General features: G+C 38.8%; 1 protein-coding gene across 1 annotated transcript in view; it reads right to left on the minus strand.

The window, feature by feature from the left end:
* The window catches only part of Eprs (glutamyl-prolyl-tRNA synthetase), a 72,221-nt gene that overhangs the window by 10,556 nt on the left and 45,358 nt on the right, over positions 1-16,307 (minus strand). The window contains exons 19-27 of the mRNA XM_013014986.1: positions 14,371-14,422; positions 11,329-11,538; positions 10,543-10,615; positions 7,502-7,581; positions 7,250-7,351; positions 6,315-6,470; positions 4,459-4,656; positions 3,069-3,242; positions 753-913 (exon numbers count right to left, since the gene is read on the minus strand). Coding sequence (XP_012870440.1) covers positions 753-913; positions 3,069-3,242; positions 4,459-4,656; positions 6,315-6,470; positions 7,250-7,351; positions 7,502-7,581; positions 10,543-10,615; positions 11,329-11,538; positions 14,371-14,422 — 1,206 coding nt within the window. The remainder of the gene's footprint in view (positions 1-752; positions 914-3,068; positions 3,243-4,458; positions 4,657-6,314; positions 6,471-7,249; positions 7,352-7,501; positions 7,582-10,542; positions 10,616-11,328; positions 11,539-14,370; positions 14,423-16,307) is intronic.

The following is a 16,307-nucleotide window of genomic DNA, read 5'->3' on the forward strand; positions in this document are numbered from 1 at the left end:
AAAACAAACAAACAAACAAACAACAAAAAAAGACTACAAAAGTTATTCACTAAGCTCTGCTGGAATAGAACCACTGTACCAAAAGCCCTATTTGAACATTAAGACAAAATTACTGATGAAATTACTTGTTCTAAATTCTGACAAATTCTATCAGTTGTACACAAACAAATCTTACTTTCTATTTCTCCCAGATGTGAGGCTGAATGTGCATTAAACAAAGAGTATTATAAATTAATAAATACAAAGCAGGCACTGCTTTCCCTCAAATTGAGAGTCTATTGCTACTGGTGTGGCCTTAATCTCTGCTTCAGGTAGGCAGGAAAAACAGGGCACCAACACCAATACCACAATTTTTCTAGTGTGTTAGAGATCACCTTAAGATCTATGATTCTAAAAGATTCCTTTCCACAGGTCAGAGCAGGTCTAAAGCCTCCCTATTCAACAGTCCCAAACCCAATGATGAGATTCTTGGCCTTGGTTACCTTATACCCACCCAGAGATCATTTTATATTATAGTTACCAGGCTCTGTCTAGACCAATTGAATTACTATCTCAGGGAAGGTATCAAGCACTGGCATTTACTAAAACTTCTCAGATACTACTGACCTGTACCTAGCAGGTGAGCATCAATGCCTTGATCTCTTGCATTTATATCTTAAAAGCCTGGATCTAAAGTTAGCCCAAATTAGTCTAGGAGAGAAACAGTCCATTTCTGCAAACTTAATATGAGACAAAAGATACTTAGAAACTACCTTCTGAAAAGGTTAACTTGGATATCTTCCAAAATAGCTTGAAGTTTAGTTTCAGCTTCATTTTCTGCAATTGTTAGCTTTTCTCCAGTATCTCGTCTGACAGCTACAAACTGACAGCTTTTCATATCACGTGGCCCAACTTCAAGTCTAATTGGTACTCCCTATAAAATAAAATTTAAAAAAGCACGTGGTAAGTTTTTCTAATTATTTACAAATTTATGCATAAAAAGCACATTTGTTTTCTTTTCAATAGCAATAGAAAATTATTCTTTCAGTCTTCCTGATTGCAATGGAACTAAGATGGTATTAAAAATACTACATTGGGGGCTGGGAAGGTGGCTCAGTGGTAAAGTGCTTGCCTTGCATGCCTGAGGCCCTGGGTTCGATTCCTCAGCAACACATAAGCAAAAAGAAAAAAGCCAGAAGTGGCGCTGTGGCTCAAGTGGTAGAGTGCTAGCCTTGAGCTGAAGAGCTGAGGGATAGCGCCCAAGCCCAGAGTTCAGGCCCCACGACCAGACCCCCACCCCCACCCCCCAAAAAAAATACTACATTGGACCAGAAGTATAGCTGAGGTGATGTGCTTGCCTACTACAGATGAATCACTGGGCTCAATCCCAGCATGGAAGGGGGAAAATAAAGCTAAGAGTAAGGATCTTTAATTCAAAATGCTTCAGACCAAACGTGTTTCACATTTCAGTTCCTCACATTTTCAAATATTTATAGACATAATTACTTAAGCATCCCTACTCTATAAAAATATCAAATTGAAAATGATCTAAGCCGGGCGTTGGTGGGTCACACCTGTAATCCTAGCTATTCAGGAGGCTGAGATCTGAGGATCACGGTTCAAAGCCAGCCTGGGCAGGAAAGTCCATGAGACTCCTAGCTCCAATACACTAGAAAACTGGAAGTGGTGCTGTGGCTCAAACGGTAAAGCACTCATCTTGAGCTGAAGAACGCAGGGATAGTGCCCAAGCCCAGAGTTCAAGCCCCACGATGGATGAAAGAAAGAAAAGAAAGAAAAAAAAGAAAGAAAGAAAGAAAATGATCTAAAATCCAAAACTTCTGAAGTTTACTTAGAGCTTGATTTGTATCATACTTTTCAATAGCTGGTCAAACTCTTTCTCATGTTTTTTTCAGTTTTGGGCTGAAGTTAAAAACTTAAGGGTTTTATTTTCTTTCTCAGGAATGAAGACATGGATTCTACAGTATAGCTCAAATTAGTATCTCCACTCACAAAGTGCAGGTTTACCAGGGACTCAAAACAAACAGCAATAGAGGAGTGATTGAGAAAGGAATATGGAGACATTTCTGTTTAATTAACTTTGTATCAGTAAGAAGTTTATCCTTTAACATTTGTATCCAAGCATGTGTAAATTGGTTTAGAGAAGCTGCTACACTACATACCACTTAAAAGCTATTTCTAAGCAAGAAAGACCTTTTTCTTTCTTTTTCAAAAGGAGAAAACATCCATCTTAAAGTCCTCACTAGAGAAAGTACTACCAAATACAAGGAAAGCAGCATTTGTGTTCCAGCACAGAAGATAGTTTCACTCAAGCAGCATTAAAAAATGTAATATTGTAAATATTAGCAACTTTGGTAATGATAAATGTATTGATAATGAATAATCTCTCAGCATTACCAAGCTTACATCAAAACTTGAAAGTTGAAATCTCACTACATTTTATCATTCCAATTTCCTATATAATGTGAATCATATTCTTGACTCCTAATTTCTAGATCCAATTATGATTCTCTAAGCTAGTCAGGAATAGATGATAGATGGCCATTTGTAATCCCAGCAGTCAGGAGGCTAAGACAAAAGGATTCAAAATTTGAGGTTTGAGCTACATAGTGAGACCTTGATTCCAAAAATAAATGAATGAAGTGTAAAAAAAACTTAAATTCTTGGTTTTAAAGAAAAAGATTTAAATTCCAGAAGTTCATAAAATGGAATTAAGCACATAGTTCATCGTAACAACATTGTATGATAGATAAGTGAAATTTTATTATAATAAACCAGATTTCAGATGGGCTTTCGATAGACAAACTGAAAATCAACTGATGTAAAATAATGTGGAATAAAAACCCAACAGTGACAAGTGATTCCCATACAGCATTATTCTAGCATTGTATCCAACTGTTCAAATAACTTACATGAATTCCTGGCATAAACATCACATATCAATTACATGAGGTTTACTTATTTTAAACAAAACCTCCAAGTTTAACCTTAAGTTAAAAAGAAGCAAATGTACAGACAATCTAAAGCTAGGTTGAAGATTCAGGAGAAAAAGATTCAACTGAGGGATTTACCTTGAGCTCCCAGTGATTGAACTTCCAGCCTGGAGAGTAGTTATCTCGCAAATCGACTCTAACTCGAATGTTAACATTGAGCAATCGCTGTCGATAATCATTGCATTTGGTCATCAGAGCTTCTTTGTCTTCTTCAGAAAGTGTATTTGTAATACCACAAGGAATAACCACCACCTAGAATCCAGCATATAGAAATAACCACATAGAAGCACTAAAGTCCTGTAAAAACCTACCAGATTTAAAGTTTTTAAAATTTTTAAATTGTTATTATAAAGGTAATATACAGAGGAGCTACAGTTTCATAAGTTAAATAATGAGTACATTTCTTTTGGACAATGTCACCCTTTCCTTTGCTCTCTTCTAGTTTTTCCTTCCCAGATATAAAAGTTTTAAAAAGTCTAATCAACTTACATGATTCTTAATCTACACCTAATATCTATTCACTATTTATATATTTATTGCTTATCTACACAAATGAATTTTCAGTTGACTTACAATTTCATTTAGTCTATTGTAACTCATTTTATTTATTATTTTGGTCGGTCATGGGGCTTGAACTCTGGGCTTGGGCGCTGTCCCTGTGCTCTTCAGCTCAAGGCCAGCGCTCTACTGCTTGAGCCACAGTGCCACTTCCGGCTTTCTAGTGGTTTATGGAGATAAGAGTCTTACAGACTTTCCTGCCCATGCTGGCTTTGAACCGTGATCCTCAGATCTCAGCCTCCTGAGTAGCTAGGATTACAGGCGTGAGCCACCAGCACCCGGCTTATAACTCATTTTAAAAAATGATCTAAAGAAGTTTTATACAAAGTAGTGTGTGTATGTGTGTGCATGTGTGTGCGCACATACACACTGGTTCTGGGCATGAACTCAGGGCTTGAGCACTGTCCTGGATAGAAAATAGCTTTAAAAATTAAAGAAAGCCTGGTTTATTGGTAGCCAGCTACAATATAGCTTTAGAAATTAAAGAAGCAGGGCACTCATGCCTGTAATCCTAATTACTCAGGAGGCTGAGATCCAAGGATCACATTTCAAAGCCAGCCCAGGAGTCCGAGAGACTCTTATCTCCAATTAATCACCAGAAAAATGGGATGGCACCCAAGCCTAAAGTCCAAACTCTAGGACTGCTATACACACACACACACACACACGCACACATACACACACACAAATAAAGAAATACAAACAATAACAATGCAAATAATATACAGTTGTACAAAACAGGTCTAAGCTATATTCTGTTATTTTATTGTCAGATAAATTTACCCAAATAATACCATTCAAAACAACAGCCTTGCAAATTTCACATCTTCCAAATCATGATTTCAAGTTAATAAACATGGCTTCTTTTATAAATGAAATGAAAAACAGAAAAAGGAAATATTCTCTTTACCTGAACACAGGCTACACGAGGTGGCAGTACCAAGCCCATGTTGTCCCCATGCACCATGATCATAACACCAATGGTTCGCGTTGTCAGTCCCCAGGAACACTGATAGGCAAATTGCTTCTCACCAGGTGATTTTGGATCTTCAAAAATGATTTCACACATTTTAGAAAAATTCTGGCCTAAATGATGTGATGTTGCCCCCTAAAATAAAGAGAAAAACATAAGCTTTAATTTTACTAATTTTTTATGCCTTTGAAGATATCATGATAAAATTACATGTTTTAACATAGTACTACACCTGTTTTATCTCCCCCTTTGGAGGCTGCATAGGTTTAAAATGTAAGTATAAATGAGAGATCAGAATTAGAGGGGGGGGGGTAACACACACCCAAAACTACATAATTGTTTTGCTATGGAAACCCCTTTATTTAGAAATAACTTTCAGTACAATTTTATTTATTTCTTTATTTTTTGTTGGTCGTGGGGCTTGGGTACTGTCCTTGCGCTCTTCAGCTCAAGGTGAGCATCTACTGCTTGAGCCACAGGGCCATTTCCGGTTTTCTAGTAGTTTACTGGAGATGAGTCTCATGGACTTTCCTGCCCGGGCTGGCTTTGAACTGCAATCCTCAGATCTCAGCCTCCTGAGTAGCTAGGATTATAGGCGTGAGCCACTGAAGCCCGGCTTTTCAGTACATATTTAAAAAGGTATCCATACTTTGGTGATTCAGAAATTAATTAAACCTGGAGATTTAAAGATGACGAATGCACTAAAAATATGATAAACTAGAAAGTACTTAAAGCACTTTTCTTTTAAATATGTTTATTTATCTTTATCTTTTTTTCCCCTTGTGTTATTGAGATTTAAACTCAGGAGCTATGCCCCTTTGCTTTTAGTTTCTCTATCAAGCTTTTTTCCTGGCCCAGCCTCAGACAGTGATGCTCCTGCCTCCACTTCCTAAACAGCTGAGATTATAAGCATACCTAAATCACGTCCAACTTTATTATTTAGTTGGTAGATAAAAACATAAAAACTGAACACATTAATGTTGTAACATATTTTGATATATGTAGACAATGCATAATGTTTAAATATATCTCCTTAAGTATTTATCTTTTTTTTTCTTCCTCTGTCATGGGTCTTGAACTCTGAGCCTGGGCACTGTCCATGAGCTCTTCAGCTCAAGGCAAGCACTCTACCACTTGAGCCATAGCACTACTTCCAGTTTTCTGGTGGTTAATTGAAGAATCTCACAGACTTTCCTGGCCAGGCTGGCTTTGAATCATGATCCTTGGATCTCAGCCCCCTGGGTAGCTAGGATTACAGGCATGAGCCACAGGCTCATAAATACTGCCAGTATTTATCATTTCTTTACACAAGATTTATCATAATCATGCCATATCATAAACAACAATGTATAATACATTATTGTTATCTTATTATACAGTAACATACCAGGATTTTTGCTTTGTTTGGAGGGAAGGGGATTAAGTTAAGCTATGTGAAATATGAGAAGCACAAAATCCACTCATATGTTGACTCTTAAGTTCACTGCATGGAAATTTAGAATAAAATAGTGATTATCACAGGGGTAAGTAAGAATGAAATATGGGGAAAGCTGACACATGGGTACACAATTATAGTTACGCAGGAGTAAGAATTTCTAGTGTGGCAGAGTGTGATAACAATTTGTAGTGTGTGCATTCCAGGGCTGAGCCAGACACACTATAAATTCAAGGTCAGCTTGTGCTACATAATGAGACCCTATTTCAACAACAAGAATGTATTTCTCTGCGACAGAAGAAATTGCTGTGTCTGCCCATGGACGGTCCTGTTACCCACAGCGGTGGCAGAGTGGTACCTGGATAGCTCTCCCACTAGCAGATATGAATGCTTCTACTGTTGTTGTATAGTCTCCTCCTGCAAACTTTTCCTTTTCAGTCTTCCTTCCTCTCACAACAGGAATTGCCAGGAGTTCTTCATATACTCGAGCATATAACTCAAGTATCTGTAAGACCTATAAAAATAATTTAAACAAAAATGTGTCTAAATTTAGGGCATATTTATTCACTATAGTCTATAAACTGTGTATTTCAAACATAAAATATTTTTATAATGGAAAAGTTAAAAGCTAAATGAGATTCATTAAAAGACATTTATGGCTGGGAAGGTGGCTCAGTGGTAGAGCGCTTGCCTTGCATGCCTGAGGCCCTGGGTTCGATTCCTCAGCACCACATAAGCAAAAAGAAAAAAGTCAGAAGTGGCGCTGTGGCTCAAGTGGTAGAGGGCTAGCCTTGAGCTGAAGAGCTGAGGGACAGCGCCTAGGCCCAGAGTTCAGGCCCCACGACCAGACCCCCCCCCCAAAAAAAAGACATTTAGGTTGTGGGCACAACTTGGCAGGGTGCCTGCCTAGAAAGTATAAGGCCCCATTCAAACTCCAATATTGTTAAATGAAAAAAGAAATAAACACAGTAAAGAAGACAGTGAGGTTGAACATCTTTTTAAAACTGTATAAATTTGGAATTAGAAAAAAATGATTGTAAGAATATATAGCAATCTGAGTGAAAAATGATAATTTTCAATCATATACCTATTCTACAAAGTACAATAATATTTTCAACTGAATTTAACTGTATGTTTTGTTTTTTAGTAAGACTTCAATAAACAATTATTAAAATCTATTCACATCTGAATTAATTTGATTTTACCTTGTAACAAATGTTGCACACATTTTAATTAAAAAAGCAGAGCCTAAACAAAAAAAATCATAAATAATATGAAAAAGATTTTTTATACCTCTTCTGCTGCTTCCTCAAAGGTAGCAAAAGCACTGTGCCCTTCCTGCCAAAGGAATTCACGAGTCCGGAGGAAAGGCTGGGGGTGCTTGAACTCCCAACGCTAGAAGAGCAAAGAGTGCAGTTGGTTATTATAGACAGCTTTCCATTCTTATGAAAAACTTTACATAGTAAGTAACCAAAAATCATAATCATGATCCATAATACTTCAAAAACTAAAAGGAAAATATGATGAGTAGTAGTGTGGACCTACCACCACATTGCACCACTGATTGAGCCGGATGGGCAGGTCTCTGTGTGACTGCACCCATTTTGCATATGCAGGATACATTACTGAAAGATACAGGAAAACACAAGTAACTTAGTCATTTAAGGATTCACTTGATTATATTTATTAAATTTAAATTCATGAAGAATAACATTCATTTACTTTGACTGCTTTCGTGTTTTGTTTGCTTTTGGAAACGTAAGTTCTATGTTAAATTCTTTGCATTTATAATCCTATTTAGTTCTCACTTTTAGCCTATCAGTACAGGTCACCGATATCAAACATGTGAAAGTTAAAAAACTCCCCAAATTCAGCAGTTACATATTAGAATGAATCTTACTTAGATCTACCTAGAATATAACAATTAGAGCCTATTTGTGATATACAATCAATTAAAAAAACTTGCCAATTTGATGTGAGAAAAAAAGCTAGTATCAAAATTTCAATAAGGGCACACAAGAATGTCACTAGAAGTATCAAATAAAGAATAAACATTCCTACATCTAAATATGGATGATCACTTTAAAAGTCATTTTCCAGCAGCACTTCCATTTACCATGACTAATTTTAGGAAAATGACTTAGTCTTTCAGAGAGCATTTTTTTTTTTTTGGTCAGTCATGGGGCCTGAACTTTGGGCCTGGGCGCTGTCCCTTAGCTCTTCAGCTCAAGGCAAGCGCTCTACCACTTGAGCCACAGTGCCACTTCTGTCTTTTTCTGCTTATGTGGTGCTGAAGAATTGAACACAGGGCCTCATGCATGTGAGGCATGCACTCTACCACTGAGCCATTTTCCCAGCCTCTCAGAGAGCTTTCTTTACCTTCAAAGTAAGAGATTATAGCTGCCTGTGACTTCAGTTTTGTTGTAAGGATGAAAATTTTAAAAACTTGATTAAAATTAATGTATTTAGTAACCTTTAACAATTTTACACATGGCCAGTTGCCAGTGGTTCATGCTTGTAATCCTAGCTACTCAGGAGGCAGAGAACTGAGAATCTTGGTTCCAAGCCAGCCTGGGCAAGAAAATCCTTCAGACTCTTACCTCTAATTAAAAAGCAGAGAGGGGCTGGGAAGGTGGCTCAGTGGTAGAGCGCTTGCCTTGCATGCATGAGGCCCTGGGTTCGATTCTTCAGCACCACATGAGCAAAAAGAAAAAAAGTGGCGTTGTGGCTCAAGTGGTAGAGCACTAGCCTTGAGCTGAAGAGCTCAGGGACAGTGCCCAGGCCCAGGGTTTAAGCCCCACAACTGTTCTCCTGGCCCCCCCACACACCCCGCAAAAAAGCAGAGAGAAGAGCTGTAGCTCAAGTGGTAAAGTGAGTGAAAAAGCCTAAAGACTCTGAATTTAAGCCACACAAAAAAACAAAACAAAAAACTCCACAACTCTACTTATGAATGTATTAAAATGAGTAACAAAATTTAAAAATAAGTATGGCATGAAGGATTAGTTTGTACATTTTATTTTTTTATTTTTTGGTCAGTTCTGGGGCTTGAACTATGGGGTGAGTCTGAGTTTCTTTTGTTCAAGGCTAGTGCTCTACCACTTGAGTCACAGTGCCACTTCTGGCTTGTTCTCAGTAGTTTACTGGAGATAAGAGTCTCATAGACTTTCCTGCCAGGGCTGGCTTCAAACCACCATCTTCAGATCTCAGCCTCCTGAGTGGCATGAGCCACTGGTGCCCAGCTTACAAAGTTTTTATACATATACACACATATATATATATATATATATATATATATATATGTCATTGTACAAATAAATTTCAATTCAACATGTCAGTTCTTCTTTTAGTTATCCCCCATCTCTCTCAACTCCATCTATCCTTCCGCATTACCCGATTCCATTTTCACATATATACATTGAACATTATTACAGTACTAGCCCCTCTCTCCATTGGTCTGCTCCCTATCTCCTCCCTTCCCCTGACAAAACATGCTCCAGCATCTCGGTACTCACTCGTCAAACTCAGGAGTTTTGTTGCTAGACTCCTCCCATGGGCATGCCGTACTTTCACCAACTGTGTTAAGTCCAGAGGACCCAACACGTATTTTCTTATATTATTTATCATTCAGATCTAACTTCTACATGTGAGAAAACATGTATTTTGTCTCTCTGGGCCTGATTTTTTTTTTTTTTTGCCAGTCCAGAACTTAAACTCAGGGACTGGGCACTGACTCTGAGATTCTTTTGCTCAGGGTAGCACTCTATTGCCACTTGAGTCACAGTGTCACTTCTGGCTTTTTCTGTTTATGTCGTACTGAGGAATTGAGCACAGGGCTTCACGCAAGCTCTCTACCACTAAGTCACAATTCCAGAAATTCTGGACTGGATTTCACATAATTGTTTCCAATTCCATCTATTTTCTTTTTAATTTAAATTTAAATTTTATTGTCAAGGTGATGTACATAGGGATTAGTTACTTAAGTAAGACAGTAAGTACATTTCTTGTCAAACTTGTTATCTCCCCACATCCATCCATTTTCCTACAAATCATATCATTATTCTTCCTAATGGATGAGTAAAATTTGGTGTTGGTCGCAGTGGTATGTGTGTTTGCAATGTTTTAATCAATCCCAAGACTAACCACTATTGCAGTAAAATTCCTTGAAATGCTATTCCAAGAAATTTTATTTTATTTTTTTTTGGGGGGGGCTGGTTGTGGGGCTCGAACTCTGGGCCTGGGAGCTGTCCCTCAGCTCTTCAGCTCAAGGCTAGCGCTCTACCACTTGAGCCACAACGCCACTTCCAGTTTTTCTCTTTTTGCTTATGTGGTGCTGAGGAATCGAACCCAGGGCCTCAGGCATGCAAGGCAAGCGCTCTACCACTGAGCCACCTTCCCAGTCCCCCAAGAAATTTTAAAGCAACGAATTTAAGTAAAAAAAGAATTTTTATTATGCTTAAGGAAAATTCCATACCATTCCTGAACAATGTGCTACTGACAAGGATGACATATATCAGAAAACAAAAGCTGAGACTCAACTCTAAAAGTGCAGCTGGCTAAGAACTCAATGAGCTTTCTACTGGTCTCACCTGTTTCACTGGTAGGCCGGATGGCAATTGGTTCCGCCAACTCTGTTTTGCCAGATCTTGTAACCCAAGCAACCTAGTAAAATAGAATCATTTTCATGCATTGTTGTTCAATGGCATTTCACAACAACAGTATAAAGGTAGACAAATTTTCTTTTTGTCAACATCAGTAAGGCAATTTCAAATCACTGAGGCTGCTACTGGAAGGTAGGGTTCCAGTTATACAATGTGACAATCATAACCTGGCACAAAGGTAAAATACAATTATAAAATAAAAAGTCTTATGTTTCTACAAACTGGTTGTTAGACACCACTAAAAATATACTTTGAAGTTTATAGAAGAAAACTCCAAAAAAATCAAAGAGTGAAGGGCTGGAGGTATGGCTCAGAGATAAGAGCACATGTCTAGCATGTGCAAGGCCCTGAGATCAAACCCCAGAACTACCAAAATACTAAAAAGAAAAAGAAAAATCCTCATGCAAATCACATGAGCAACCCAGGTCACACCATTATTTTGAAAATAAAAGAGGATGGTGGGCTGAGTGGGGAGAGTGAGGGAGGACTAACAAAGAGAGCGAATGAGGATGAATAGGGCTTAAGTAGTTTATTTGCATGTAATAAAACAGAAGAATGAAATCTACTGAAACTGCTTTAAGAAAGGAGAATGGGAAGGAGAATGATAGAGGGTCAAGATGATCCAGATACAATGTATACACATGAAGAACAATAAAACTGCCCCTTGTACAATAAATGTATGCCAATTTAAAAAAAGAACCAAAGTTCACTTACCTCAGGGGCAAAGTCAGCAACATGATTCTTCTCTTTCTCTAATGCAGCTTGAGACACAAATATGGGGAAATAGCAGTTTTCAACACCAAGTTTCTTAATCTCAGTATCAAAAAAGTCCTTAATGAATTCCCAAATGGAATATGACCATGGTCGAAGAATATAACAGCCACTCACATCATAGTATTCAATCATTTCTGATTTTGTAATGACCTTTTTAAGAGAAAAATAAAATCTGTGAAGCTTAATTTTGCTGTTAAGCACAATTCTATAAATGGCAAAAGTACACAATAATAAAAATTCCAATCTGAGCCAGGTGTAACTGCACACACCTGTAATCTCAACACTCAGGAAGCTGAGACAGGTGGATTACAAGATTGAGGCCAGCTTGGCTTAAATAGTAAATTCTGTCTTAGGGGCTGGGAATAGTGGTAGAGCGCTTGCCTTGCATGCCTGAGGCCCTGGGTTCGATTCCTCAGCACCATATAAGCAAAAAGAAAAAATGCCAGAAGTGGCGCTGTGGCTCAAGTGGTAGAGCACTAGCCTTGAGCTGAAGAGCTGGGGGACTGCGCCCAGGCCCAGAGTTCAGGCCACACGACTGGACCCAAAAAAAAGAAAAGTAAATAAAATGAAAGTCCAATCTAGACATTTCCTCTGTTGATCCACACTTGTAAAGTGAAAGATCTGGATGATAATAAAAACACATCTTCCTACAAAGAGAAGCAACAAAAAACAGGTCTCTAAACTCTTAAGACTTGCACTCCAATCTTCTCTCTACTATTTACTTACTATCTTTGGGACTTTAGACAAATCCCCTTACTTTACTAGGGGAAAAATAAAGGGGCTGGGAAGGTAGCTCAGCGGTAGAGTGCATGCCTTGCAAAAATGAGGCCCTGGGTTCGATTCCTCAGCACCACATAAACAGAAAAAGCCGGAAGTGGCGCTGTGGCTCCAGTGGTAAAGCACTAGCCTTGAGCTGAAGAGCTGAGGGACAGCGCCCAGACCCAGAGTTCAGGCCCAATGACCGGCAACAAACAAACAAACAAAAAAAACTAGGGGAAAAATAAAAACAACAAACCATTACTATCTCCTTGCCTTTTAACTTATGGCCTCATACTTGCTGGGAAAAGTATTCTAGCACTTAAGCCAAGCCTCTATCTCTGTTTGCTTCAGGTTATTTTTTAGATAGGTCTTCTGTTTTTACCCAGGCAAATACGGACAAAACTTTCTTATCTGTATCTTACTCATCTAGCTGTGACCATCTATCACTTGCCCTATTACAACTAAACTTAAGCTTATTTATAATGTCGAGATGGGATCTGGCTAGCTTTTTCCAGGGCTAGATTTGAATTGTGATCCTCCCAAACCCTACTTCTACATAGCTAAGAGCCAATGTACACTGCCAGGGCTGCCTTTTGATCCAAGAACTTATGTGGACATGCCTTGAAAACTAACTTGTTCAAAAGACCACACACCATATATAAAAAGGCATCGTATATTCAGTAAGTCCCGTCTCAATAGCAGATTTTACTTTTTCTTTCTGGTGCTGGTACTGGGACTTGAACGGAGCCCAGGCTATCTTAGAACTGACTCAGCTCCTGAGTAGCTAAGAATTACAGGTATGAGCCACCTGAGCCCATCTAACACTTGGTTTCGACATAAGGCCTGAACTCTGGGCCTGGGCGCTGTCCCTCAGCTCTTCAGCTCAAGGCTAGCGCTCTACCACTTGAGCCACAGCGCCACTTCCGGCTTTTTTCATTTTGCTTATGTGGTGCTGAGGAATTGAACCCAGGGCCTCAGGCATGCAAGGCAAGCACTCTACCACTGAGCCATCTTCCCAGCCCTCAAAATATAAACTTTTTAAAATTCCACAGGCATATCATGTAGCCCAACCGATGTGGAGTTCTTAGTTCTATTATCACTAGTTATTTTTAAATAGTTCTGTGATCTAATGAATATTTTCCTGTCTTTAATATTCCCCTCCTCAAAAGTAAAAGTAAGTCATCAGCCAGGCATGGGTAGCTCATGCTTGTAATCCTAGCTTCTAAGGAGGCAAAACATCAAGGTTGGAAGCTAGCCCAGGAAAAAAAGTCTAAGATTCCATCTCAAATTAACTAGCAAAAAGCCAGCTGAGCACTGGTGGCCCACTGCTCATGTGGCCCACTAGCTACTCAAGAGGCTGACATCTAAGGATTGTGGTTTGAAGCCAGCCAGGGCAGGAAAGTCCATGGGACTCTTATCTCCAATTAACCACCAGAAAACCGGAAGCAGCACTGTGGCTTAAAGTGATAGAGAGCAAAAGAGCTCATTGCCAGTGCACCCAGGCCTTAAGTTCAAGCCCCAGGACAAAAAAAAAAAAAGCCAAGCTAGGTGTGGCGCAAGTGGTAGAGCACCAGCCGAACAGGCAAACCTAGTGAAAGTGCAAGGCCTTGAGTTCAATGCCCTAACATTAGAAAAGGGGAGAGGAGGGAGAGGCCCCAGGGAGAAGGGGAAAAAGAGTAAGGAAAAAGAAGGGGGTGGGACTGGGAAGGGAAAGGAAAGATATCCACAAAGTTCACTAAAATGACACAATGAAGACTGAGGTTTGTTGACAGACTGCTTGTCTTCAACACGGGTTTGATGGCATTATGGGGAAAAATGAATTTAGCATCCATAGTATAGTATTAAACTTTATGAATCCTAAGTTCTCATGGTTTTCCCTCAATAGTGGTCTCCTGGGGCTGGGAAGGTGGCTCAGTGGTAGAGCGCTTGCCTTGCAAGCATGAGGCCCTGGGTTTGATTCCTCAGCAAAAAGAAAAAAAGCTGGAAGTGGCGCTGTGGCTCAAGTGGTAGAGCGCTAGCCTTGAGCTGAAGAGCTGAGGGACAGAGCCCAGGCCCAGAGTTCAGACCCTACGACCGGACCCAAAAAAAAAAAAAAATAGTGGTCTTCTTGTAGATCATGGTATATTAACAGATACCAAGGATCTACTAGATTTATTAACCCTATCTAAATATAAAACAGACTTTGAGAAAATTAAAACAAAAATCAACTGAGAGCATACTCACTTGAGAATACCAATCCGCAAGATTTTCTTCTTTTTTTGCCTCAAGACCCAATCTGCAGACATGAAAAAGAAAATAAAAATGGTGTATGGAGGAACATGGCTCAGCAGTTGCTGGTTTATCTCTTTTCTTATAAAGCTACTAAAACTCTATATCCCCCTGGCCTCCCACCACTCCCCAAAGTTACATTTCCAAATAACAGCAACATATGAATTTGGGGATTAAATTCCAAACATGTACTTTAGAGAAATACTTTCAAATCATGGCAGGCTGAACTGAAAATAAAGCCATGAAGTTCAAAACAGATTATATATATTTTTAGTATCACTAATTTCTATATTTTGTATGTATATAGATTTTCTATATTATATATATATATATATGGAGAATGTTTTTAATACAGAAAACAGTTTAGTCATATAAGATGAGATATTGGCCAAAAACTACAAAACTGGCTTGATGTCTATAATCCTAGCTACTCAGGAAGCTGAGGATAATAAACCTATGAAATCAGCCCAAGCAAAAGTCTGAAAGGCTCTTGTCTCAATTAACCAACAGAATGCTAGACTGGAGGTATGGTTCAAGTGGTGGAACATAAGCCATGATTTTAAAAGCTAATAGAAAGTACAAAGCCCAGAGGTACAAAAAAAGGGAAGAGCCGGGCGCTGGTAGCTCATGCCTGTAATCCTACCTACTCAGGAGGCTGAGATCTGAGGATCGCGGTTCAAAGCCAGCCCGGGCAGGAGAGACCGTGAGACCCCTATCTCCAATAAACCACCAGAAAACCGGAAGTGGCGCTGTAGCTCAAGTGGCAGAGCGCTCGCCTTGAGCTGAATAGCTGAGGGACAGCGCCCAGGCCCAGAGTTCAAGCCCCATGACCCACAAAAAAAAAAAAAAAAAAGGGAAGAAAGCCCAAAATAAAAACTCTCCCAAAAACTACTACCAAATCTAACAAAAGCTATAGTTTTAATGTAAACATCTCTTTTACAAAGTACTTTACTCAATTAATGTGCTTGTTAAAGACAAAGCTTATTCATGTATATTCCCTGGGTTAGATTCCTCAGTACCATATAAACAGAAAAACCCAGAAGTGCTGTTGTGGCTCAAGTGGTAGAGGGCTAGCTAGCCTTGAGCAAAAGCAGCTCAGGGACAGTGCCTAGGCCCTGAGTTCAAGCCCCAGGACTGGCAAAAAGAAAAAAGAAGAAAGAAATTTATGTCATTCTCAACCATGGTAAAATTATAGTAAGATCATATCTCACTGAAAGGTATAAAAGTAATAAAAACAGCAGCTACACATGAATATGTGAATATATGCATATGTGTATTGTACATTTTCCTTTGAAAAAATACCAAATTAGTAGAGCTAGATAATCATACAATAAACTACAACTGAAATAAAAATTATTGCAGGAAATGGGTGTAGCTCAATCTCTACCACTGAAAAACAAACATAAAACTCCAAACATATACATCCATAAAACTCATAACTATCCCAGACAATTATCCTTTTGGGGAAATATCCCAACTATCACTCAAAGAACTTTGGTCTCACAATCTACACAGAAAGATCTATCCATTAGTCATGACTTATATAAGGCAGAGTGTTTTAGTTTATAAGCTAGGCTTTTCTGGCTTTAAGATGCCAACAACTTGGCACAGGCATTCCCCTATGTTTTCCTGTGATACATCACCACAAAATAGATATATAAAACTTAGTCCTTTTACAAGCAATCAGAGGGTAAAGGGTAACAAGTTCTACGCACTTCTCCACTATTCCATAAATCTTATTATCTATGATCAATAAGCAAAAAACATAACTATTCTCTTAAAAAGACAATACAGGGGGCTGGGAAGGTGGCTCAGTGGTAGAGTGCTTGCCTTGCATGCCTGAGGCCCTAGGTTCGATTCCTCAGCACCACATAAACAAAAAGAAAAATGCC

This window comes from Dipodomys ordii, unplaced genomic scaffold (genome assembly GCF_000151885.1).
Source record: "Dipodomys ordii isolate 6190 unplaced genomic scaffold, Dord_2.0 Scaffold26, whole genome shotgun sequence".
NCBI lineage: Eukaryota > Metazoa > Chordata > Mammalia > Rodentia > Heteromyidae > Dipodomys > Dipodomys ordii.